The 24,629-nt window shown below is 52.9% G+C and overlaps 9 protein-coding genes across 9 annotated transcripts; 5 read left to right on the forward strand and 4 right to left on the reverse strand.

Annotated features, from left to right (window-relative positions):
- The first annotated feature begins 322 nt into the window (after window positions 1-322).
- Window positions 323-4,467, forward strand: EI97DRAFT_433006 (uncharacterized protein). The gene has a single exon (XM_033798293.1). The coding sequence runs from the start codon at window positions 522-524 to the stop codon at window positions 4,047-4,049; it is 3,528 nt and encodes a 1,175-aa protein (XP_033654312.1). The 5' UTR covers window positions 323-521; the 3' UTR covers window positions 4,050-4,467.
- A 340-nt stretch (window positions 4,468-4,807) lies between these two features.
- On the forward strand, window positions 4,808-6,779 carry EI97DRAFT_397661 (Di-copper centre-containing protein; the record flags this gene model as incomplete). The annotated part of the gene is made up of 8 exons (XM_033796367.1): window positions 4,808-5,222; window positions 5,273-5,416; window positions 5,466-5,628; window positions 5,681-5,767; window positions 5,820-5,836; window positions 5,902-6,075; window positions 6,163-6,433; window positions 6,546-6,779. The coding sequence occupies exons 1-8, from the start codon at window positions 5,134-5,136 to the stop codon at window positions 6,777-6,779; spliced, it is 1,179 nt and encodes a 392-aa protein (XP_033654313.1). The 5' UTR covers window positions 4,808-5,133.
- Window positions 6,780-7,129: 350 nt separating this feature from the next.
- EI97DRAFT_458113 (uncharacterized protein) lies at window positions 7,130-7,666 on the reverse strand (the record flags this gene model as incomplete). The annotated part of the gene is made up of 1 exon (XM_033800881.1): window positions 7,130-7,666. One exon carries the CDS (start codon window positions 7,664-7,666, stop codon window positions 7,130-7,132), a length of 537 nt encoding a protein of 178 aa, XP_033654314.1.
- A 1,140-nt stretch (window positions 7,667-8,806) lies between these two features.
- Window positions 8,807-10,384, forward strand: EI97DRAFT_433007 (phosphotransferase enzyme family protein-like protein). Its single transcript, XM_033798294.1, has one exon. The coding sequence runs from the start codon at window positions 8,870-8,872 to the stop codon at window positions 10,223-10,225; it is 1,356 nt and encodes a 451-aa protein (XP_033654315.1). The 5' UTR covers window positions 8,807-8,869; the 3' UTR covers window positions 10,226-10,384.
- Window positions 10,385-10,539: 155 nt separating this feature from the next.
- On the reverse strand, window positions 10,540-12,464 carry EI97DRAFT_500985 (Di-copper centre-containing protein; the record flags this gene model as incomplete). The annotated part of the gene is made up of 4 exons (XM_033802685.1): window positions 10,540-11,101; window positions 11,155-11,704; window positions 11,754-12,198; window positions 12,247-12,464. 4 exons carry the CDS (start codon window positions 12,462-12,464, stop codon window positions 10,980-10,982), a joined length of 1,335 nt encoding a protein of 444 aa, XP_033654316.1. The 3' UTR covers window positions 10,540-10,979.
- Window positions 12,465-13,434: 970 nt separating this feature from the next.
- Window positions 13,435-14,887, reverse strand: EI97DRAFT_450073 (putative salicylate hydroxylase; the record flags this gene model as incomplete). Its single annotated transcript, XM_033800260.1, has 3 exons — window positions 13,435-13,980; window positions 14,030-14,730; window positions 14,791-14,887. 3 exons carry the CDS (start codon window positions 14,885-14,887, stop codon window positions 13,435-13,437), a joined length of 1,344 nt encoding a protein of 447 aa, XP_033654317.1.
- Window positions 14,888-16,061: 1,174 nt separating this feature from the next.
- Window positions 16,062-21,468, forward strand: EI97DRAFT_450074 (6-methylsalicylic acid synthase; the record flags this gene model as incomplete). Its single annotated transcript, XM_033800261.1, has 5 exons — window positions 16,062-16,199; window positions 16,254-16,363; window positions 16,416-18,385; window positions 18,433-20,604; window positions 20,651-21,468. The coding sequence occupies 5 exons, from the start codon at window positions 16,062-16,064 to the stop codon at window positions 21,466-21,468; spliced, it is 5,208 nt and encodes a 1,735-aa protein (XP_033654318.1).
- A 245-nt stretch (window positions 21,469-21,713) lies between these two features.
- EI97DRAFT_376359 (uncharacterized protein) lies at window positions 21,714-22,868 on the reverse strand (the record flags this gene model as incomplete). The annotated part of the gene is made up of 1 exon (XM_033795552.1): window positions 21,714-22,868. One exon carries the CDS (start codon window positions 22,866-22,868, stop codon window positions 21,714-21,716), a length of 1,155 nt encoding a protein of 384 aa, XP_033654319.1.
- Window positions 22,869-23,731: 863 nt separating this feature from the next.
- Window positions 23,732-24,468, forward strand: EI97DRAFT_376171 (trimeric LpxA-like protein; the record flags this gene model as incomplete). Its single annotated transcript, XM_033795543.1, has 2 exons — window positions 23,732-24,202; window positions 24,265-24,468. The coding sequence occupies 2 exons, from the start codon at window positions 23,732-23,734 to the stop codon at window positions 24,466-24,468; spliced, it is 675 nt and encodes a 224-aa protein (XP_033654320.1).
- Between the last annotated feature and the right edge of the window lie 161 nt (window positions 24,469-24,629).

Raw genomic sequence — 24,629 nt, forward strand, 5'->3', positions numbered from 1 at the left:
AAATAAGTTACGATTATAGCAGCTGATTTATTTGAGTTTGGTGGTTGACAACAACACGGCACTGATCTATCGGAGCAAACAAGGTGTCAAACCCAGTAGTCATGAATGACTTCACGCAGCACTACACTTGTCTCTTCAAGAACAAGGTTCTCGATAATCGATATCTGTAACAAATCCTGAATGACAACTTGACAAGAGGTTTGGAAGTTGAATGATGAACTCGGAAGATTGATATTCCGACCGCCCTTGTTTGCCAAGGCCGTCGCTATTGCTCTTTACCTGGACGGCAGGTCTACGCGGGCTGCAATGCACATACTCCCACCCCTCCCACCCTTCTTCGAACCTCGTACAACATCTGCCCGCCCATGACACCCCTCCAAATGTTTCAACATTCTCCCAGGGATAGACTCGACGTGTAATTATGGTCGCCGACACTTTGTGGTGTCCATGAGAGGCCCAATCATGACTGTCGCAACGCAACCCTGAGTGCCGTAACTCCATACCCAACACCATCCACCGTCATGGCTCCCTCGAACCTGTTCGCACATTTCAGACCCGGCCATACGAAACGCAATGCCTCGAGCACCAGTCTGCCTTCGCCAAGTGCGCCCAATTCCATAATAGCTCCACTCCCATCCGCAACACCGCGTGTCATCGACAACATTGCCTCTCCACGAACGCTAGACCATGCAAATCATGCCTCCGTATCGCCCATTTCTCCTTACCCCCCGCAACTTCCACCGATTCCCCGAGTAGCTTCGCAATTAGACAATGAGGGAAGACACTCGAGGAAATACCTCATTAGCGCTAGACCACCGGAGACAATGCTGGACCCCGTCAAGAGCATCCCATATAACGGAGGAGACGTCGACGACGTCGCGGTAATATCAGGCGAAAACACCGGACAGAGAATGCAAATCCCGCCATCAGCCCCATATGCACAATTCCCTACAGAGAGGCCGCGGACGACGTCGTCGTTGCTGTCCCCACCGAACCTCGCTTCCGACCATCCAACCTCCCACACGTCTCCCTCACCATTACCGTCACCGTCAAATATCGCCTCCAATTATACAAAGCACTCCAAGTCTCAGGCATCTCTCCTCGGCGGTTTGAGCGAGAAGTTCTCTGGCGCAACTAAATCCTCCAGCACCCCCAGTACACAGACTCTAAAGTCCGGTAAGTCAAGGCTGAACCTCCGTAATCCCATGTCTCTCTTGATGCGCCGCCGATCTGGACAACCTATACAAAGCCTCTCAGACGAGTCGTTGGTGAGCCGCCTGTCCCCGTCGAACATACCTCCGATACCCGATAACTACGATCCCAGTATTCGTGGTCGCATAGTGCACGATTTCAGTGCCCCTAGGCCAAACCGCAATTTTTCGTATAATGTCACCCACGCCGGTGACGAGGATCGGGGCGAATCTGGGAGGTATAGTCCCCAAAAGACTGAACGCGAGCATACACCAATCTTCAAAGAACATTTCGATGATGATACGAGCTATGAGCAATCTCAAGCAGCTATACGTGCGGAGACACTAGCGAACAACGAGTTCTTAGCAAGAAACACTGTTCAATCGCCTCCCTCGCGTCCGCCACCGGAAGCTCCATCTAGAAGACCTCCTCCCGTTCCAAGTGATTCACCTGCTCCTCATCCAGAATTGGAACGGGAAGCATCCACGCAGGCTCCATCGACCATTCTGTCCCCAGTCCAGGAAGCTCCTAGCCCCACGGACGGTTCGGCAGAGTGTACGCCCAAGAAGCGGACTTCGAGAACAAAATCTCAAGCCACCTCACGATCGCGGGGAACCTCGCTCTCGGAGTCGTCCTTCGTACCCGCTGGTCTGCCCGCACACTTCACGAGCAGGGCATCTCGATTCAGCTTTCAGATTGGGGGAGGAGAGTCGACCCAAGAGAAGATGCTCGAGGAGAGGCATAGGCGGAAAGCCGCTGAGAAAGCCGCCAATCAATTCCCGACTTCGCTTGATGAAGAGTATGATGGGTACGACATGGACGATTATGACATGGACGGCGACATGGAGGAGGAGATCCCAATGGTCGGAGACTACGGGAAGTGTGAAGCGATGATGCTGGGTTCAGAGGCATCTGGCGCCATGGAGGGAGGAACTCCAATAACTGGCGACGCCGAAGCGCCTGAAGTCATGCTCCTTAGTGCAGACGTATCGGCGAGCACGGTAGTCGCCACTGACTTACAGGCTAGCATTTCCGCGACTGCATCCAAAGCCAATGGTGCATTACATCGCTCGTACAATGCCGAAGGCTTGTCTATTACCAGGTCGGGACAAATACATCAAAAAGATCTGCCATCGCTTCCTGATCGGGCTACAGAAGATCTCAATCAATCTTCAATTCCACGGAACAGTGGTCAAATGCCATTGTCTTTACCAGACGCGGCCGGGGAGAGCAGCATTCTCGAGTCGGACCATGAAGCGCTCGAGGACGATCTTTATTTCGACGATGGGATGATACAAGAGCAAGGGCTTACTGCCGAAGCGGCGGATTTTGACGAAAACGTCTTTGACGATCCATCCGGGCCTCTGTTTGCTCGCAAAATTGAGCCATCTACCCAGAAAGATCGCCGCAGTACCCTTGCCTCGAATCCTGCAAATAGCGCCCCGGCCGAGGGGTTGGACCAAGATGAAGAGCAAAGGCATTCTCATCCTGGAGTGCGTACCTGTGCCGACACAACGCCTCAAAATGTTAGCATTAGTGCCTACCATAGCGCGTTGGCCGAAGCCGCACAACGTGCAGAGGCAGAGGGTCGCTTTGCACGCAAGCCCAGCGTGGATGCAGTCGAGAGCCCTGAAACGCAGGACGGTTCGTCTATGAGCGGTTCGCGACCTAGTCTTGGTCCGGACGATAATCGTGTTAGTCATGAAACAGCTGGCTTTTCCTACGACGACGCTCTTCTTGGGGTGAATTCCAGTTTCACCGATAGCTACGACTATAGCGATTTCGATGATACGGGCCTGGAAGACGACCCAATGATTGCCGAAGCAAACGCAGAGGCGTTGGCCAATGACTTTGAAGGATTCTATGGTCGTGAGTTTGGTTTCTACGCCAGTGGCCCACCAGACTCGTTCGGCGCATACGGTGGCTACTTTGGGTCCTCAAATCTCGGTAGAAGCATGAGCGGACGCAATGCCGTTCAAGAGCCAACGCTTACGCCTATTACGGAGCGCACGGAGAGCGCTCGAAATTCAGTCACCAGTCTCAATCGTCTCTGGTTAGATGGCCAGACACCGTCAAGTCCTGGCTTGCTCCAACTTGCACGCATGAGTCCTTACGGCTGGTCAGACGCTGACCCTACTATGACGTTTGAAGGGCTGAAAAGGCTGCGCAAAACCACATTTGGGAGCACAACCAGCCTGTCGAGTTCGACTGGTAACAGTCCGCGCAATCACAGCCCCATGGGCGTGCAGTATGTTCCTCGGAACGCAAGTGCGATGTCCAATTACCCTATTCACCCAAACTACTCGTCAGACACCCTAGCAGACGCTAACGAAGAATCGCAAGAGGATACCCCACAATACTGCTCACAGCCTTTTTCTCCGATAATACCGGAAGTCTACAATCGCGACGACGGCATCCGTGGATCTAGGCCAGAGAGCCCAACGCTTACCGCAGACAGCTATAACGCTGCCTTTGGCGGCTGGCTCCAGCCCGAGCCGAAGGCTCCAATGCTGGAACCCTCTCCCGAATTACCATCGCTTGGAATGTTTGAACAGTCCCTAGAGGCTCTACGTATCGATACTAGTCCTTCGTCGCCTGCTATGGCATCTTCGTCGGATGCTGCGGCTCGTCGATCTTTGGGTTTGGTGTCTCCCGTCTCAACATCAAGTCCTGTCACTCCAGGAGGCAGCTGGAGACCGACCCACAGTCGCAAGACAAGCACAGCCGATAGCGTCACGTATGTACGTGAGCACGACGACGATTCTGGTCAGGACAGGTGGGTCCTTGAGAAGAGACGTACCGTTGAGAACGGAGAGCTTGAACTCATTGGAAGAGAAACCGTCCGTGGTACGATTTGAACAAGGATTGAGTTTTGTGGCTCCTGGCCTTGTTGAAGAGGCCTTTGGCGCCTCATGGTAATAATGTCTAAGACGATTACACTAGTCAACGCATTGTACTTGAGTTGTAGAGCCCCATCGCCTCTGGTCCCCTGTTGCCCTATTTCTTCTCTGCATGGATTGCATGGCATGGCGTATCGTAGCGTAGCGTTTCTGTAGATTATTGGTGTTTCTGGGCAGGGCGGCACTTAATGTAATACCTTTTGGGCTTGACAAATGGTAATCGACAAGACGAAGATATGAAATAGGAACTAGGCTTGAGCCGGTCTTGGCTAGAAAAAGATGAAGGGTACGCTACTGAGGATAAGAAAACACATCTCGCTCCGTCTTATGAAGCTCATGTAGTCTGATTCCTCCGGCATAATCAAGTATTGAAGCGGTTCTAATAAGGTTCGTGCTCCTAGCTCCGGTCTATGGAGCTTTAATAGTCTATAAAGCTGCTGCCTGGTTGCATGTTGACAGGTAATAGAGATGATTGACTGACCAAGTCATTCATCCACGTATCTCGCCGTGGAATCCATGATACCTTGCAAGCAAAGACACCACATTGGTTCCTGATAAACTCATCTAAGGAGAAATTACCCGATCCTCCTCAACAGTTGCCGAACCGCCAAATGCTTGCAGCCAGCATAGGTGATTGGCTAGAACACCAGATTCCTGGCGTCTCATCTACTTGGAATACCCTCCCCACAATACCAAGCTACAAGCCCCGAGACTTCCTGACATCGACCAATCTAGCCGAAATACGAGCTGTAAAGGCGCGTAGATCTAATTGGTTCGCGGTAGCTCGCAACTGCTAACATCCTAGCCATATTGGAGATCTTCGTAGCTTCGTAAATCCTACCTTTGCCGAATTGGATACTTGGAGATGAATGATAGACACCGGTTGGATTCAACAACTCGGCAAGTGCGCGCTGCGTGTTCGAAGAGAAGACAAGGAGAGGTATCGTTGTTATAGTCCCCTATGGGTTGACTTCGCCGCCTCCTCCATCGTCTCGCACCGTGCCCTACATAAAATATTACTCTTTGTGTTGGCGGATTGGACATGATTGCAGCGGCGTGGACTCTTTTCGCTGCGTCACTTCTTCTCGGGGTCGATGCAAGTCCAACGAAGCGGTCGTTCAGCCTCAATCGGTTCGCGCTTCACCACCTTGACACGGCATCAGTGCTAAAAAGATGTCTAGGAGAACCGATGGCTTCCCGTATCCTCTCGATGAAGTAGACAAGCTAGAAGAAGATGGCTTGGCCAAGTTCGAAGCGTATCTCGCGAAGAAAAAGACCTCGTCTCATGGCTGCACGCTGGAGAATGCGGGTAAGAGGATGGAATGGTGCGAACCTTATATGGTAATCTGCAAGCACGGACTGACTGGCATGTAGGCATGATCTCACCGTCGCCCAGCGGGAAGAGTATATCCAAGCAGTGCTTTGTCTCCAGAAGAAGCCTCCAAAAGCGGATACGGCGAAGTATCCGGGTGTGCTGAGTCGGTATGATGATTTTGTCTTGACGCATGAGACGCAGGCGATGCATCTTCATTCAACCGTGAGTCGAGAGATATTCTAGCTTTTCCGACAGAGGTTGATGAGCACTCTAGCCACATCTGTTCCCAGCCCATCGCCTGTACATCTGGGCGTATGAAAAGGCACTTCGTGAGGAATGTGGCTACACTGGATATCAGCCTGTACGTGACGACGAAACATTCATCGGCATGTCATTACTAACATCGAACGCAGTACTGGAATTGGGGAAGGTAATCAACCAGCTTCTATGAACACTGCCTTCTTCAAACAGAGCACTGTCTAACACGCACACTAGAACCGCAGCCGATCCACTGAATGCCCCAATCTTCAACGGCAACATGTCCAGCATGGGCGGCAACGGCCTCAAAGCCGACTACCCCGGCGTCCCAACCATGGGATTCAAGAAACCCTATGATATGATCCCCGCCGACCTGGGCGGAGGCTGCGTCACTCAAGGCCCCTTTGCAAAGTATATTTCCTCTCTCTCATCCACTAAAATCTCGCAACCTCATCGAACAAACACGTAAATCAAATAACCACCTCTAACCCCAACCAGCATGACCGTCTCCCTCGGCCCCATCGGCACCGTCCTCACTGACATCCCCAAAAACCCTCGAGCCGATGGCTTCGGATCGAACCCGCGCTGTCTGCGCCGCGATATCAATCGCTACGCCTCGTCGATGCTGTACGCGAATTACACATACAATCTCATCACGCAGGCCGACACGGTCGATTTGTTCCAGAGGAATATGCTGGGTATGCCGGAGAAGAATGATTGGGGTGTGCATATGGCGGGGCATTATACTATCGGCGGGGATCCTGGTGGTGTAAGTCATGATTCTCCGTGTTTTTATATTTCAAAACCGTCTCTTTTCTCGCAAATTTCTTGCAACATGCTACCTCGAATTTGAAGTTCCGCTTACAGCTCTCAATCGGCAGGACTTCTACTCGTCCCCAGGCGACCCCCTCTTCTGGTTCCACCACGGCATGGTGGACCGCGTCTGGTGGATCTGGCAGATGCAGGATCCGGAGAAGAGGATGGGCGTGTTACCGGATAATCCGCCCAAAGATGATTTTGTGGATTTGAATTGGACGGCCGAAAGGGCGCAGACGTATGATTTGAATGATAGTATTGGGGGAAATGGGGGGAAGTTTTGTTATATCTATGTTTGAAAAGTGACTTGGAAATGGAGGTGGAGGGTTTGTTGGGCGTGTTTGAATAGGGATGGTGGGTTGTTAGGATGCGTCGTAGGCTCTTCACGGTCTTCCATTTGGCACGAGTGATGAACGGAATTTATGTGCAATTGAACGGTATTCTGCGCACGCACTTAAGTTACCCGCTCTCTCCTCAACCTATATCCGCCATAACCGAACACGTGATCTGTTCACAAGAAAGTACAGAAGTCGAGACTGTGGAAAGATCCAAATGTTCTCCAAAAACCACAAAAGAAACGAACAAGAGCCCGGGCTCGTAGCTCTTAGTTTTTGAAGCAGACCCGTCCATACTTGTATGTGTTCTCAGCTTAGAGATTGGCTCTGCGGTTGAAAAACTCATTCAGGCGCTTGATTGAGTCGGTCAGATCGCTGAGGGTCAGTTCCAGACTACTGTTGGACCCTCCAATGCGGGTGGATGGCGGTCCAGCATGGTTGACGGTCTCCTCCAGGTCAGTGTTAGATCCGATTTGGCCATTCTCCATCGGCTCACTTGCGAAGTGAGCTACTCGTACCCTCGCCGGTTGCTGTAAGGCAGGAGCATGGGAATACGTCGTGGTCACACTGTTGATGGTATTGGAAGAATCCACTTCCTGTGTTAACCGGCGCGCCGCCTCTGCGTGGTACCTCGCGAGCGCGCGGTGCATCTCTAGTGCAGTTGGCTTTAGGTCACTCCGAAGGGGAAGGTTGTCGAGAATCTGTTGGGGCAGCATAATTGGCCTGTGGCCAGTACCATGTTCCCACGCCGCCAGCTGCTCGAGGAAGCAGTTGATGCAGCGATCGAGTGACTGCTGCAAGTCCTCGGATTGTTCTTGAGTGTAGTCTTCAGTGGGTTCGTGTTTAAACATTGCAAATGCCGGTGAGGTTGTGCAATTGAGTTGTTGTACCCTATGTAGTAAGGGAAGGCGTCGAGGACGACTTCACTTTCACCGCCAACTTCCGGGAAAGCATTTCTCTAACGCTAGATGCTTCGCGTCCCTCCAATTCTACGTGATTACCATATGACTTCTGTTCTTCTATTTCCCAAGAGTTCTCAAATGGGTCGGTAATAGATAGCTACCCTAGGGTAGGGAGGACTGTGCCTTGCGTGCCGTTGAGGACATGACAGCCATTCCTATCCGAATCAATATTGCCCAAGGCTTCATGAACATGGACACGAAGGCAAATTTACTGTGGACGACATCTCTGTCTGGCATATAATATGATCTCGTGGGTCCACCCATGGCCAAACCATCGGGATTACACTGTTCCCTGCACAGGTGCTTTCGCTACTGGGAGAAATCAATTACAGACTGTTTACAGAGGTTACAATGCCCTTTGCAACTTTAGTGCCACTGTAAGTGGGCTTCATGGACACAACTAAATTAAATAGAGAATACTACTAAGTTGTACACAGCGCTATATCGGGCATGCAAACCTGTTTGTCACACTGCTAACATATATCTAACCACTCTAAATTCCAGTATACTACTATTCTCTAAACGCACACCTAATTTAACTTTAGAATATATACCTACTAGCTTAGAAAGCTTTAATATTATACTTTTGTTCTAGCTATATACATACAGCTTAGGTGTTATCAAACGTTTTACGTAACTGCGCATCGTGTAAGCTCTATTAGTATATGCACATATCTCTCTCTAGCTTGAAAATTAGCAAACCTTCCAAAGGGGTATTACTATTTTCTGTATACTCTACTTTATATAAGTGGCTATGTATATATTCCTCCCTGCGGGGAAGAAACCTTAATATACCACAAAGACTGTGTTAATATGGAAATACCAAATAAGTGTAATTATATCGACAACCTGTACAACAAACAGGGGGAGCGATATGAAACTTATTGTGCCACGGGTCGAAATTATTCGGAGCCACATGCAAACATGAGCACGGTCGAAGTGTTGTCTTCGCTTATGGCTTGTACCCTACGCAGCAGAATAGTGCGGCGCAGTTTACCGCCCCGCACTTGTACCCGTTATCCTACAACTTGTATTACACCCTAATCAATCATACATAGGTATTTCTGCACTTTACACTTTCCTGCGGCTAAGATGACCGTATTCGACGAACTTGCCGAAACGGACGGGGACAACGAATTCAAGGCGTGGTTATCCAAACTCATCGACGCAAAGCAAGAGATTGTCGCCTTTGTCTCTTCTCGCCGACAAGGCAGTCCGGAGGGAGAATTTGACGGCTATCTAAAAGGCTCGTTCAATCTCAGTCTGGTTGTCAAATTTAACGATGGAGGGCCAAAAGCCGTGATCCGCTTCCCGAAACCTGGTCACACGGCCACAGATATCCGCGACGAAAAGGTCAGGAATGAAGTCCATTTCTTGCAATTTTTGAGCGAGAAGACTACTATTCCTGTGCCGCGCGTAGTGAGTTGGGGGTTGATGAAAGATAGCCCTCAGCTTCTGGGTCCTTTTATAATTATGGAATATGTTGAAGGTGTCTCGCTAGCGACGCTTTTAAAGCAGCCAACGCAGACCGAACAAGACGAAGTGATTCTCGCGACTGACGTGGACGACACGAAGCTGGATTATGTATACGAGCAACTCGCCGATTACATGATACAGTTCTCGCGACTGGACTTCTCTGCAATCGGAGCGATAGCAAAGGATCCATCTTTAGACGAATGGGTTGTTAACGAAAGGCCGTTGACCTACAACATGAATGAGTTAATGACCGTGGTCTCAAACTACCCTACAACCGGATTTCCTACGGCCCCGTTCACGTCCGCAAAGGCGTTCCTTCGCTCTCTCGCAGACGAGCACCTTGTCCAACTCCGAACCCAACGAAACCTCGCCAATGACCGAGAAGACGCTAAGAAGCGGTTCATCGCCCGCCATCGATTCAAGCAGCTGATCTCGCGCTACTGCTTCGACGATACGGGTCCTTTCAAACCCTACTGCGATGACCTCCAACCCTCGAACATGCTTGCGGACCCCGACACTTTTTGCATCACAGCTGTACTAGACTTTGAATTCACAAATACCCTTCCAGCGCAGTTTGCCTACGATCCACCTTGGTGGCTACTACTACTGGGTCCTGATATGTGGCTTGAAAACCACTCCATGGAAGAATTCATGACCCGCTACGTTCCGAGACTGGAGCAGTTCTTGCGCGCTTTGGAACGGGTGGAAGGGAGGACCAATTGGGGAAGAAGGCAGGGCGATCAACCTCTTTCTGCTCGGATGCGTGAGTCCTGGGCGACCGGGAGGTTTTGGTTTGACTATGGGATTAGAAAGAGTTTCGACATCGATGCGGTGTATTGGGCCGCACTTCATAAAGAGGGAGATGATGAACTTGACGAGGAAACGGCGAAGGGAATTGAGGAGTTTGCAGATCTAAAGATGGACCAGTTGAGAGCTTATGATGCAGAGTGTAAGGCCCGATTCTCGTCGTGACAGTTGGTTATTGCAAGCCCTGCTTATTCATGTGGCCGGTCTACGAGAGGTGTACGGTTAGTTGACTTTAGATCGGTTGGCCTTCCAATCATTTCAGCACGATTCACTGTCGACATGTTCGTTTATTGGAAAAGCCAAAGCAAAAAGCTAATGTTCCAGTCGTATTTCGTCGACACCTCGCAAGCAAAAATAATTCCACGTCATAAAGCCCAAGAACCTGTGTTACTCCTATCCTGATGTCTAAACGCTCCTCGACTCCAGCCGCAGTGGAGCCGCTGAGCACAGCACTGAACTTGTGTCAACCACTCATTGGCCCGAAACATAACGCAGCTATGCTTGGCTCGCATCCCTCAGAATACATGCGCCCCAGACTGGCACTTGTTTGGCTTATTTGGCGTGCCAGGCCAGCCTTTTCAATGCTTAGAATTTTATCCACATTCATCTGCAGGATGCCTCTCATGCAGTACTTAAGCTTGATCTGTTCTTTTCAGTGTAGAGAAACTGGGCACCGAAGCAACGATAATGAATCAGCGGGTAGGTATTCTTAAGATGAGACAGGGTTGAAATTGAGTATTTGACTATGCGTGCAATTGAAGAGGTCAAATAACCGGACAACATGAATCGAAGACGATGAAAAATGACCAAAACGAGACAAATCGAAAATGACAACAGAAAGAAATGAACGCAGAAATGCGAAAAGATCTAGAACTGGAAACCGCTCAAACTCTGCCTAGACTTAGACAATCATAACCGCTCATGCGTAATGGTAGCAGTAGAAGTTATCGGTAGTAGACAGAAGCTTCTTCAGCTTGCGCTTCCCATCAACAATGCCGAAAGCAAGCTTGTCTTCCAAGGAAACAGGTGTGCCAGAGTGATCTGAAATGATGATCAGTATCTGCATGCAGATCATAAGGAGCCGAGACACTTACCAATATCCAGGGGCTTCTTTGTACCTCCAACCTGCTTGAGCCGATTGGCAGGGTCCTGTGCTTGCCAGATCGAGTAGAGGCGGTCGATCTGGGCGTGAATAAGATAGAACATGGGGTCTCCAGGGCTGGCAAAGGGGTCATTCTGAAGTCCACCAACGACGAAGTGCCCTGCCGGATGAACAGCTGGCTGGCTTGGATCGTTTACTTCGAAGCCATCGATGCGTCGCTCAAGGCAGTCGACATTTGGGCAAGTAAGGAGGTATTGCTGGTTGGCGACATCGAGCATCTTGGCCCATTCGAGATTGAGATCGCGGCGCAGGCAGCGCGGGTTGTAGTTGAGGGCTTCGTTGTACTTGATAACCCCCACGCTCTCTACATCCTCGAATAATTGGAACGGTTCTTCGACGATATCGGTGACGTTTTTGATAACTTTGTCCAGCTCAGTAAGAGGTTCCGGGTTCGTTGTTGATGGGGTATCGATAGTCTTCGGGATAGGGGCCGTCACGTTTCCAGCAGGAGGACTGATGGTCTGGTTAAGACCCAGATTGACCTGTGAAAAGTAAGACTCTGCTTATGCATGGAGAGAGCCAGTCACTTACGATGAGGTCTTTGAAGGGGCCGGTCTTCAGACATCCGCCACCGGTGCCAGCAGGAAGATCCAATTTAAGGCCGAAAGCTTCCAAATGGGTGGAGCCGTGGGCAAAGTACTCCCCATTACTTCCCATCGAATAGGGACTCCCGTCAAAAAGAGGAGAAGCAAGCAGGTTGGCAGAGTCAAGGGTCCAATCCCAATAGGGTTGGGCGCCCTTGTAGCCGCATTCCTTGCGCAGAGCCTGCTCGTACAACCATACGAAGTGACGGTGCCAGGCAAACAGGTGACCATTGAAGTGGATCTTGTCACCTTCAACAAGATGGGAGGCTACAAAGTCATCGAGGCGGTTCCTTGCACCTGGAACCTTCCTTCTATTCGCCTGTGATCTCTTTCCAATGAGACATTGCACCGCAGTGATGTAGTCGGCACGCTCATTCTGGGACAACGAACGCCTAACACACAATGAGGACGAGAAACGTCACGAGAAGGGGAGAACCCACCATTCTTTGCGTGTCGTGACGGTAGAATGTTTGCAGACCTTTTTGGATTTGTTTCCATCTCGTTTCGAGAGGGCAGAATTGATTTGGTCATTGTACTTGCTGAGCATGCCAATCATGTCCACGGGGATAGGGTCTCCAATGGCACGAGATTGCGCTGGCGCAGCTGTAACAAGAGCAGCACCCAGCAGAACGTTGCTGCAGATGCTGGTGAAACGCATTTTGAAACGAATGAGCCGGAAAGAACTGTGAAAGAACTGACAAATGCGAATGCTCTGAAGGAAGGATGGAACGCAAGATGGACGACGTATGTGCAGCTTCTTATAGACAACTTGGTGGCTTCTCGGACTTCACTGTGCGCTCCTACCTTTCGTAATGGCTCCCGGATGGCAGTGTAGCGGAACTCAAGACGAGAGACTCCGGCGACCCAGCGTGCGGTGGGCGCTCATCGCCCCCTGATCCGTAGCCATACGAGTTCATTGAATGCATTGGTTCCTGAAGCTGACTACGGATGCTAGATCTCAATGTGTCCTGTGCTGTACGATGGAAGTATACCGGACGTCTCAGTGGTCGATGACGGCTCGAGGCGAAGACACGGGCAGAGGAGCTGAGGCCAGCCACGTCTAAGTATGGGCTGCGCCATAACGATATGATCGCTAGTGGCTGTATTGGTGGCAGATCGGACTCGCTCAGGATGCATCGGAGTTTTCCACGTGTTGAAGGCGGCTCTGCAAGGTATCCAACCGGGTCATCGGGAGCGTATTTTTGGATATCAAGTCAGATAGTCGGTAGAGCTGGGGCTCAGTACTCAGGTCTAGATTCTAGACTGGCGATGATGTTCACCGCTTGGTGGGTGGTACAAACGGGTGCGTCCGTTGATACGAGGGGCTCAACCTGCCTCATTTCCCCCATCAGCCCACGCCACCCATGGGCTGATCCGACCTGGACGGATGTGGCTCCAACGAATCCGGGAGCGGCGTGGTATCAGATGCACACATCTGGCTATGGATGTGTGGGGTGACTTTTGGATGATTGGTGCACTCACTGAGATGAAGTCAAGAAGGGGTCAACTAGGGGAAAGCCGTTGCATTCTATATCGGGATTTACTCTAACTGGGCGGTAACGTGCGGCTAAACAGATTAGCGCACGGAAACCGGGTTTAGCCGACGCCGATGTGAATCTTAATCCAACTCAGCTCTTGTGCCAGCTGAAGCTCCATCCACCAAACAGCCTTCGGTCCTCAGAGACGAGTCCTGTCTGCAACCTCATCCGCAACTCCTTCAGCAGCTTCCTCAGCAGCCCTATCGCTGGCTTCCCGGCAGCTTCTCCCTGTAAACGAGCAATGGCATCGTCCAATGCGCCCCTGATGTTGTATTCCCAGATCCAGTCGAACCGATGCAGCAGCTCTGCTTGAAGAAGATCAGAGTCGCTGCCAGCGAGGCCCCTCATGGCATACGTATCGCCAGCGGTGCGACTGGTTGCGACGACGAGTTGGGAACGGGGCCGCCGGACGGCATCGTACACCTTGAAGGCATTCATGAAGCCCCAGCCATGGGACTTCGCTTTGCCCAACAGTTCGGCAAGGAAGAGAGCGTCCTCTACAGCTTGTCCTGCCCCGGCCCCTTGATGCGGAGTCGTCGCGTGGGCAGCGTCTCCCAGCAGTACCACTGGGCCCTTCTGGTAGCAAGGTGCCGGTTCGTGGTTGAAAAGAGCCCATTGATCTGGTTGCTCCAGCATCTGCAGCGGGGTTAGGCATCTGCAACATTCGATGGACTGATTCGCTCACTTTGACTATGGTTGTGACCGGCCTTCCCCACCCTTCAAATTCTCGCCGCATATTGTCCCCACGGTGTTTCAGCACCCAATTGGCGTGGCTCCAGCTCTTGTTGTTTAGATCGTCCCGGAAAGCTACCACGTTCATGGTCTTCCCGCCATCAATGGGATAGGTGAGTACATGCCCATTTGGTCCCAGGTACATCTGGCTGTTGCTCGCGAGTTCTGCTCCCAGTCGCTCTACGGCCGTCTTCATCGGTACAAGGCCTCGGTAGACATATTTGCGTGTGTAGGTGACGTTGTCGAGCGGATTTTCTAGTCCCAGGACGTACTGTCGAACGCAGCTTCTGATTCCGTCGCAACCAACGACATATGCGGCGCTGACCTGGCTGCTGTCGTCGAAGTGGAGGAGGACATGCTTTCCTTCCGTTTCCTGGATCTTAACCAGCCGCTTTCTGAAGCGTACCATGTCCCGGGGAATCAGGCTAGCAAGCGCGTTGAGAAACCTTGCCCGATGGATACTGCTGAGGCCAGTTTGCCGTTCATCTTTTGTCTCCACTTTTGCAATCAGCTCGGCCTCCCCCATACCCTTTCGAAAGTTGATCCACGTAGCCTCTTCGCTGCTGAAGGCATTCTTTGTAGCCAATTTGTGGAATACTTCTGCAGCAGCCGGGTCGAGCAATTCCAGCGCAGAGATGGCATTGGGCCCGAGTGCTATCCCGGCTCCCAGCTCAGTGAAGTCTTCGCCAGCTTCGAAGACCACCGCTGGAATACCACGATGGCGAAGCCCTATCGCCAACGAAACACCCCCAATGCCTCCACCGACTATGGCAATAGCTCCATCGGGAACTGCTGTTTGTACGGAGGACATGATCATGAGAGAAACGGTATCCTTGCAAAAGACGTATGAAGGTTGGGAGTGAATGTCAACGTTGATTCACAGTGAGTATCAACACGCACGTTGCCATTTTGTTCATACCGGTAATTTGACCTTAAGGAGATCTCCGGAACTACCTCACCTGATCCGTATGCCCAGTGCGAAGTGTCTTCCACAAGCGAAAGCTGAAGACTCGGCGATGTCTATGCACTATTCCTGTAATACAGCTCTATCAGTAGCGCGCCACGTTCTGCGCTACAGGCACTTTGTACGACGGCTGTCTCCGTGTCAGGGCTCAGCCCGGTAGACTAAGTGGACTACACCGCCACCGTTGCCTGTGCGTATCCGAAGCAACACAACGTCTGCGTACGGGGACTCATCTGCAAACACAGTCCTATCGTCGGTGATTCAGCTCGTCAACACGCTCGGTTCGAGTACGAGCACCGCGCCAACTGCATGTATCAGTCCGTTGCTGTCATGTCCGCGATGTCTCACATCTGGAAATACATGTCAACATGTGGGCCATGTTGATGCCGCCTTCAATGGCCCCATTAACCTAGGTCCAGCGATCGAGTGGCGTGCTGAAGCTACTAGTACGTGCGGCCTTGGAGCAGAGCAGAGCAACCTATTGCTACTCCGGTCCGACCATACAGTACCCCACGAGGGCCGGCGTAGTCCGGGAGATAACGAGTCGGGACGTGTACATGCGTTGTAGCTCAGGTCTGCGCCTTGTACTCAGCCGTAGCACGAAGATAGTATCCTCACAGACCGACGAACAGCGAATCCATGCCGGATTGCCGGTGCGAAGTAAGCATCAACCAGGATGGCTGTGATAGCCACCGACTTTCTACGGTGTGGATCGAGACTGCATGTCTCTTCGTCTACGATCCGCCGAATAGGAAATCCAAAGGCCCATCACTGTCGTCACAGCTCGGGCACCCCGGGGATCGGATCAAATATAAAAATGCTACGTCCGCAGTACATCAAGTCGAGAATAACAGATCCCGAACCAAGTCCAGAATAATAGATTTCAACCTTCAAGATGGCTCCCTATCTCAGCGTCACTTCTGTGGATTCCCCACAACCCGTCCACACTCCTGCTTCTAGCCGGTCCATCTCACCCGCCCCTCTCGACTCTGTAGATCCGGAGGATGTTGCCATCATTGGCATGGGATGTAGGCTGCCTGGAGGCATCAGCAGTCCAGAGGATCTTTGGACTGCCTTGATGGATAAGAAGGTTGCTTCTGGAGATATACCTGAAGCTCGCTGGGAACCGTATTATAGAAGAGATACCAGGAATTCCAGAGTGAGTTGACCGGTGATTCCAGCATGTTGAAACTGCTAATTGACGTATGTATAGGTTCTTAATCAAACAACGAAGAAGGGATATTTTCTGGACAACATAGCCGACTTCGATGCCGCCTTCTTTGGTGTTTCGCCGAAAGAAGCCGTGCTAATGGATCCTCAACAGTGGGTCCCTCCTCCTATTCCTCGAGACAAATGCGACTAATGCTGGCTACAGGAGACTCACCCTTGAGGTAACATGGGAAGCACTTGAGGATGCTGGAATCTCGCCTCAGAGCCTGGCAGGCAGCAACACTGCAGTCTTCACTGGCGTCAATTCCGACGACTACTCGAAACTACTCCTCGAAGATTTACCCGGAGTGGAGGCCTGGATGGGCATTGGCACGGCGTATTGCGGTGTTCCGAACCGCATCTCGTATCTCCTGGACCTTCGTGGCCCATCCACAGCCGTCGATGCGGCTTGCGCGTCCTCGCTCGTAGCGGTACATCATGGCCGCCAGTCTCTATTGACTAGAGAATCGGACTTGGCCATCGTCGGTGGTGTCAACGCCATTTGCGGGCCAGGTCTCACAAGAGTCCTGGATGAAGCCGGCGCCATATCGAAGGACGGAGTCTGCCGATCATTTGATGATGCTGCCAACGGCTACGGTCGTGGAGAGGGCGCGGGCATAGTAATCCTGAAGCGACTCTCTGATGCCATTCGCGACAACGATCGTATTGTAGCCGTCCTCAAGGGTTCCGCCGTTGGTCAAGACGGACGCACCAACGGCATCATGGCACCCAACGGGCTCGCACAGGAGAATGTTGCACGGACAGCCCTCGGGTGCATCGATCCACTGAGCATACAGTATGTGGAGGCTCACGCAACGTCAACCTCAGTTGGCGATCCTGTGGAGATAGGAGCCATGGCGAAGGTATACGGCTCCAAGCGCGACCCACAACAACCGTGCTTTGTCGGCAGCGTCAAGGCAAACGTGGGCCATCTGGAAGCGGGTGCTGGAGTGATTGGTCTGATCAAAGCTGCCATGGCGTTGGAACGGGCAGTCATACCACCGCAGGCCAATGTACGCACCCTCAATAAGAAAATCGACTGGAAGCGGGCTGGAATCGATGTCGCCCTTGCCCCCACCAAGTGGCCACAGACGCAGGGTAAGCGGAGAGCGGCCATCTGCTCCTACGGCTACGGTGGAACGGTATCGCACGCGGTGATTGAGCAAGCACCCTGCGCACCTGCGATGACTGGTCGTGGAGAAAAGGGCAATGTGCCCCGCTTGCTGGCACTCTCAGCACCTCAGGAGAAACGACTCGTCGACGTTGCTGACAGTCTTGCGGACTGGATCTCCAATGCAGGCACTAACTGGTCACTGGAAGCCATCCAGGTCGCCTTGTGTACGCGGAGAGCAGAGCATGACTTCCGTGCCACCATCCTCGCCTCGTCGCATGAACAGGCCAAGGATGAATTGCAGAAGTTCGCCAAAGGCGAATCGTCAACGAATTGCATTGTGGCAAGGACGCTCTCCAAACAAGACAGGAAAGAAGTAGTCTGGCTGTTTTCCGGACACGGTGCTCAATGGTCCGGAATGGGAAAAGATCTGCTTGCTCAAGACGCCGCTTTCCGGCAGACAGTGGAGAGTCTGGACGACGTTGTTGATGAAGAAGTCGGATTTTCTCCACTCAAGGCCCTGGAACAAGGCGATTTCACCACTTCCGACAAAGTCCAGGTCCTCACCTATGTCATGCAGGTCGCACTGGCTGCATCGCTTCAATCCAGGGGATTGCGCCCAGGGGCCATTATCGGGCATTCGGTTGGAGAGATCGCCGCCGCTGTCGCTGCTGGGGCCTTGTCAGCCCTTGAAGGTGCCCTTGTGGTGTGTCGTCGTGCTCGCCTATACAAGCAAGTGATGGGTAAGGGAGCGATGATTCTGGTCAACCTTCCATTCGCACAAGTCGCTACAGAGCTCCGGGGCCGGTCCGATGCCGTGGCTGCCATTGACTCATCCCCAAATTCCTGCGTTGTGTCTGGAACTTTGGAGGCGGTCGACGCTTTGGAAGCGGCATTCCAAGCTCGGCATGTCAAGACCTATCGCGTCAAGTCCGACATCGCTTTTCATAGTCCACTCCTCGAGACACTGGCTGCGCCCTTGATGGACGCTCTGGATCATGTGCTTCATCCTCGCACGCCTCATAGTAAGTCTCCCACTCTCCCTTTGCCCACACATTTCTAACTGTGATAGCTCCGCTCTACTCCACTGCATGCGAGGATCCCCGCGAAGTCACCTCTCGAGACCCTGCATACTGGGTGCGCAACATGACGAATCCTGTTCTGTTGACCAATGCAGTAAACGCTGCAGCTGAGGATGGCTTCAAACTGTTCTTGGAAGTGTCCAGCCACCCGATCATCTCTCACTCGGTCAATGAAACGCTCATGAATCTCGACGTTGACGACGCTCTGGTCGTCCCTTCCCTATTGCGTGGAAAAGAAGCCGATGCCACCATACTCAGGGCTGCTGCAAACCTCTGGTGCAAAGGAGCTGCCCTGGACTTCCAGACTGCCTTTTCCGGATTACCTTGGGCAACCAATCTTCCGAAGACCAAGTGGCGTCACCAGTCGTATTGGAAAGACATCAGCACCGGCTCTACCAGCATCGATGAATGCCACGATCGGGACGCGCATACCCTTCTTGGACGCCAGATCCCCATTGCAGGCTCGGAAGCGGCCATCTTCGCGACTAAACTGGACGACGAGACGCGCCCGTTCCCTGGGCGGCACCCACTTCATGGTACTGAGATTGTACCGGCTGCTGTGTTATTCAACACTTTCTTGCATGCCACCAAGTCATTGTCGCTGTCTAATGTCCAACTCCGCGTCCCTGTTGCCATTAGTGCGCCTCGAGATGTCCAAGTGGTCGTGGAAGGTCAGGATGTCCGCATCATGTCCCAACTAATCCAAGCGGAGCAGACGAATGCGTCGTGGCTCACTCACACCACGGGAAGGGTTAGTAACGCTCTGGACATTCCACAGACCATCGACATTGTTGGCATCACGAAGCGCATCGGCCAAGAGCTCAGCAAGACATTCACGATTGACTATCTTGCCGCCGTGGGTGTGCCTGACATGGGCTTCCCGTGGACTGTCCTCTCACATTATGGAACGACGAAAGAAATGATTGCTCTTGTCGATGTCTGCCCCGAAAAGAAAGATAATGAGAGTTTTCCGTGGCAGCCATCTTCGTGGGCTCCCGTATTCGACGCCGCCACTTCCATTGGCTCCACCATCTTTTTCAATGAGCCGCGCCTGCGTATGCCCGCCCACGTCGCCAACCTCACCGTAGTGCGGGACGCAGCACCACCTAAGATGGCGTACATTTACGTCAAGGATTCCAGCGAAGGGAATATTGGTTCCGCCTCCGACGTCACCGTCACAGATGAGCATGGCTCCGTTCTTGCTAAATTTACCTCGATGCGCTTTTCCGAAATCGAAGCGTCACGCAAGGGCAAAGACGACATGCAGGGTCTCGTTTTCGACCTTGCGTGGCCACCTGCGCGGCTGTGCGAGGTACCGTACGCTTTGGAACATATTGTGTTTGTCGGGGACGAGTCCCGTATCGCTGGCTACCAGTCCGAAGTTAACCAGCGAGGCATCAAGGCGACCCGCATCACCTCGCCTGCGGAGTTCAGTAATATCGATGCCGATTCACCGATAGCTCTGGTCTATGTTCCCGAGACTGTCGTTGACGATTCCCCTGGTGCCATCTCGGAAACGGCAGAGAAGAACTGCGAAATACTTCTGGATTTGGTCAAGGCGACCGTGGCTAGACAAAACCAAAGCCGAATCTTTGTCCTCACTCATGGTGCCCTCAACACCGACATTGCCAATGCAGCGCTCGTTGGGCTGAGCCGCATCATTGCAGCCGAACAGCCCAGTGTATGGGGCTCACTCATCGATGTCGAAGATAGTCACTTCCCGTTCCAGGCTGTCAAGTACGTTTCAGGCGCTGACATTGTCAAAGTAGAGGACTCTGTCGCACGCGTGGCTCGTCTTCGACCACTTCCTGCTCGTAAAGCGGTTCCAGAACACAGTCAGCTTGAAGTACGACCGGAAGGTACATACATCATAACTGGTGGTCTGGGAGACTTGGGACTTGAGGTCGCGGAGATGCTTGTGGCCAAGGGCGCCCGAAGATTGGTCCTGGTATCCCGGCGCAAGATGCCCGCGCGCAAGACGTGGACTTCCTTGGAGTCGAAATGGCGAAAAACGATTGACAAGGTCCTTGCACTCGAGTGCAAAGGAGCCACCGTTTATACTGTTGCGGTTGATATGGCGGCGACGGATGCTGCTGAGGAACTGTCCTTGCGGCTGGAAAGTCTGAATCTGCCACCGGTTCTTGGTGTTGTCCATGCTGCTGGTCAGTCACAGATTCTATACTTGTGCGGAGTAACTGACTTGTATAGGCGTCATTGATGATCAATTTGTTCTCGAGACTGATCCAGCAACGTTCAATCGGGTTCTTGCACCCAAGGTCCGCGGCGCCCTCGCCCTCCACTCTCTCTTCCCACCGCAGTCACTGTCCTTCTTCGTCCTCTTCTCTTCGTGCGGTCAGCTCTTTGGATTCCCCGGCCAAGCTTCCTATGCTGCTGCAAACGCTTTCTTGGACAGCCTGGCATTGCTGCGCAGGGCTCAGGGTGACAATGCACTTGCGCTCCAGTACACTTCCTGGCGCGGCATGGGGTTGGCTGCCACCACGGAAGCTAGCGCCGAGTTCATCGAGGCGGAACTGGAGGGTAAGGGAATCACCAGCGTGAGCAGGGACGAGGCGCTCAGTGGATGGGAGTATGCGGCCGGATTCAATGTCGCCAATGCAGTCGTCCTGCGATGCCGCGAGTTGGACCATGATGAGCCTCTGCCCGCCGACATCATCGAAGAAGTTGTCGTGCGCAAGCCGACTCCAGTCGCTGCCGCAAGTGATGCGTCTTCCGGGTCGGATAATCCTTCTCCATCCGCTTCTGCGGCTTCGATTCCGCCTCCCGGCCCGGAACGCATTAAGTACCTCATTGGAGCTATCACCGGCTGCGTAGCTACTGTGCTGCAGCTCGACCCCTCGGACGTCGACTCCAAGGCCGCCCTTCCAGACCTGGGCATGGACTCTGTCATGACAGTTGCACTCCGCAAGCAGCTTCAAAAGGTCCTGGGCGTCAAGGTCCCACCTACGCTAGTCTGGGGCCATCCCACAGTAAGCCATTTGGCGAAGTGGTTTGAGGATAAGATTTAAACTGGGAAATATGCTATCAGACTTTAATGATTTCATAGTTCTTTCTCTGTTACGGCTATCGGATCGGCTCGGCGTTGGTAAAGGGATGGTGGTTTTCAATTTGTCCCGAATATATCTCAAATATATGCTTAGCTTATTGACGACTCATCTGGCCTTCCTTCTGACCGCAATCGAAATCAGCGCTTTAAGTCTGCTCTGGATACGTAGCGCCAACAGTGGGTAGGCAGCGAGTCACCTTCCGAACACTAGTACCACCCATGTCCCTCCTCCCCGAGCTTGCGATTCCTCGGATTCAAGCTAATCATCCGCTGTCCGGGAATCGCATGGCTCATTTTCGACTCGAAGATGCCCGCAGTCGCCCTCCTCCCTACATGGGTGAAACTGTCATAATCCGCCTTGGTCCCCTGCACAGCACAGTACTCGGGGCTTGCAGTCGGTCCACTCCCGTCGCCCAGATCACTCCAGCGCGTCACCACTAGCGCATGCTTGAAAGGATTGATCGCGTCGTTTTTATCTTCCGTCAGTTTCACCTCTACCAGGTATTCAGTCGGACATTCAGGGCACCTCCGCGCTGGCCGGCAGAAATCGCACATGACCGCCAGATAATTCGGATGCGCTAGGGATCGACTCAACATGGGATGGGACCTGAGTTGGCGGAGGTAGCTCTGCGGTGGCTCGGGAATATGCGATAGCGCGCACTTGACGATGCGCATCAGCTCGCCGTCGCGCCAGTGGGCACAGACGGAGAAGTACGGCAGATAGTCGTCTCGCGGATCGTAGAGGAGATGGCGCATGGATGTCTGCGTGAGGCCCGGCGCCGCAAATACCTGGCTCCGGACGCGGGCGAGGAGATGTCCGTCGTGCACGGTGTACCGCGTAGTGTGCGTCCAGCCGGTCTCAGTGTCTCGCCAGCGCTGGCACAGCAGTTCGGGGTCGATGCCGTGGTTTTTGGAATAGATTTCGTGGCGGATGGCGAGTTGGATGAAGGAGTAGGGGAGTTGGTGGCCGTGGACGAGGCGGATGCGGGGGAGGTAGGAGGAGTAGACTTTGGGGCAGTTGTAGAGTGGGTTGGCGACGAAGTCTGTCTTGAGTCTCTCGTGGCCCTTGCGGATTCTACGGTGGAACTTTGCGCAAGGGAAGCAGTGCAGGTGATTTGGGTAGTAGCGATCCAAGTCGCTCAGGAATAAATTGAGGTGGTGGTGGTTTTCGGGGAGGGCGAGGACGCGCAGCGGGTCACCGCCGACCTTTTTCTGGAACGTTTTGGTGGTGAGGGAGAGGCGGGCGACGTCGGCTGGATTGAGATATGAGGCGATTCGCTGCCAGACGTGGTCTGGGAGGTTCGCAACCAATTGCTCGAGTTTCTCATCCCTTTGGATGACCGAGTCCCTACGGTCCAACATGTGGTCATGTCCATTTGCAGATCTGCCATTGCTGAGGGTATCCGAGCTGCTGCCGTACTGCGAAAGACCATGTATCATGTCCGTGTAGTCGCGTCTTGTGCCTACCAGAGTCGACGTCTCGCTGTAGATTGGGTAATCGTAGTTCGTTTCTCCGAGCTCATTCACGTCCGCTCGGAGGTCCGAAGCTTCGGGCGGAGTCAGCGTTCGAGTAGAAGTGGCAGCTGAACTTTGATACGAAAGCACGGCCGGGAGAGATGTCACTGGAGCCAGGCCCGATGTTCGATATGAGGTGCCGGAGGAGGAAGTTCCATTGGAAGCTCCGTTTGAGCTCTCGGAGTTGCGCTTCTGAAGTTTGCGGGGCAGTTGTCTAAGTCGAGAGTTTGAAGCTCCATCTTCCCCAATGCTGTTCTTCCTCAGCTTGTGCGCCACGCGCGATAACCAGTGGTGGTGAGATTCTCCCATGTTTGGTGCGGGCCCTCGCACGCAGCTCGTGGTCTGTCATAGCCGGGGAAGTGTGCGGAGGACATGTTGAGGATGTCCGGAACCATTGGTACTTGTGGCGAGGGCTACGTAGGCGTATGGCGAGCATGGCGTCGAAACACCGTCACATGCAAAGCATTCCACCTATAGGGCAGTAGTGTTAGTCAATCGACTTCGACCAATGGAGAGTTGGCTGTTGTGGAACGTCGTTCTAGAACGATACGCAAGAAGTTGATATAAGAGTTACACTAACAATGCACAAGCAAAAGCTTGGCAAAGCTTAACCGCTTTCCACGTGCGCTAGTGTTGACGGCGGATACAGGGCCTCAACAACCACAATCTCTCACACCTCAAACAGCGCACACCACGCGTCCTCAGTCAACATGTCCGTCCAACCGACTCCCTCACGGCCTGCTTCCGAGCGCCGCACGTCGTCAATGCAGAAGCGCCAATCCATCCTCCCAAGACCGCCATCACTCATCGTCGACCCTTCAGTCCTTATTGCTCAGCATGTGCAAATAGCAGGCGCAAACCCAATCACCATTGGCCCAAATGCCATTATACACCCGCATACCAAGATCAGCAGCGCGATGGCGCCGGTGGTGATTGGCGAGGGCGTGATCGCGTTTGAGAAAGTGAAGATCGGGGTTGGCATGGGAGAGAGCGGGATTGCGGACAGCCGGCGTAGCAGTGTCATGTCTCCTGGGAACCGAGATTCGCTTCGCGGAGAGGGGACAGTCTTGGGTAGGAACGTGGTGATTGAGACGGGGGCGGTCGTTGAGGCAGCGGAGGTGGGCGAGGGGACTGTTGTGGAGGTTGGGGCTGTGCTGGGGCCTGGGTGCGTTGTTGGGAGGGTGAGTCTCTTGTCTCTTCCCGCGGAATAGTCTGGTCGGGGAAGCTGATACAATCTGAACAGTATTGCACAATTACTCCGACAACGATACTACCGCCAAATACGCATATTCCTGACTTCACGGTGGTGTATAGTGGCACCGAGAAAAGGGTGGATAACACGTTGCAATCGCGGCCGGAGCTTTTGGAGGCAAGGGCTCTTGTGCACAAGAAGCAGATCGATATGTTCAAGAGGTTGGTGCCGAATAATATCGCAAAGTGGGCATGAGAGCGGAAATCAGCTACCGAACATCCCACACAGAGGTCGACAGGGCGAGAGAGCTATTTCTGGCCACTGGAATGATGCTTCTGTCGTTTGTCAGTTCGCGCCACCGCTCATTACTGCAGCCTGTGAACCCTTCAGTCAGGGGGGGAACCCTTCAGCTGGAA

The sequence above is a fragment of the Westerdykella ornata genome (genome assembly GCF_010094085.1).
Source record: "Westerdykella ornata strain CBS 379.55 unplaced genomic scaffold EI97scaffold_9, whole genome shotgun sequence".
Lineage (NCBI taxonomy): Eukaryota > Fungi > Ascomycota > Dothideomycetes > Pleosporales > Sporormiaceae > Westerdykella > Westerdykella ornata.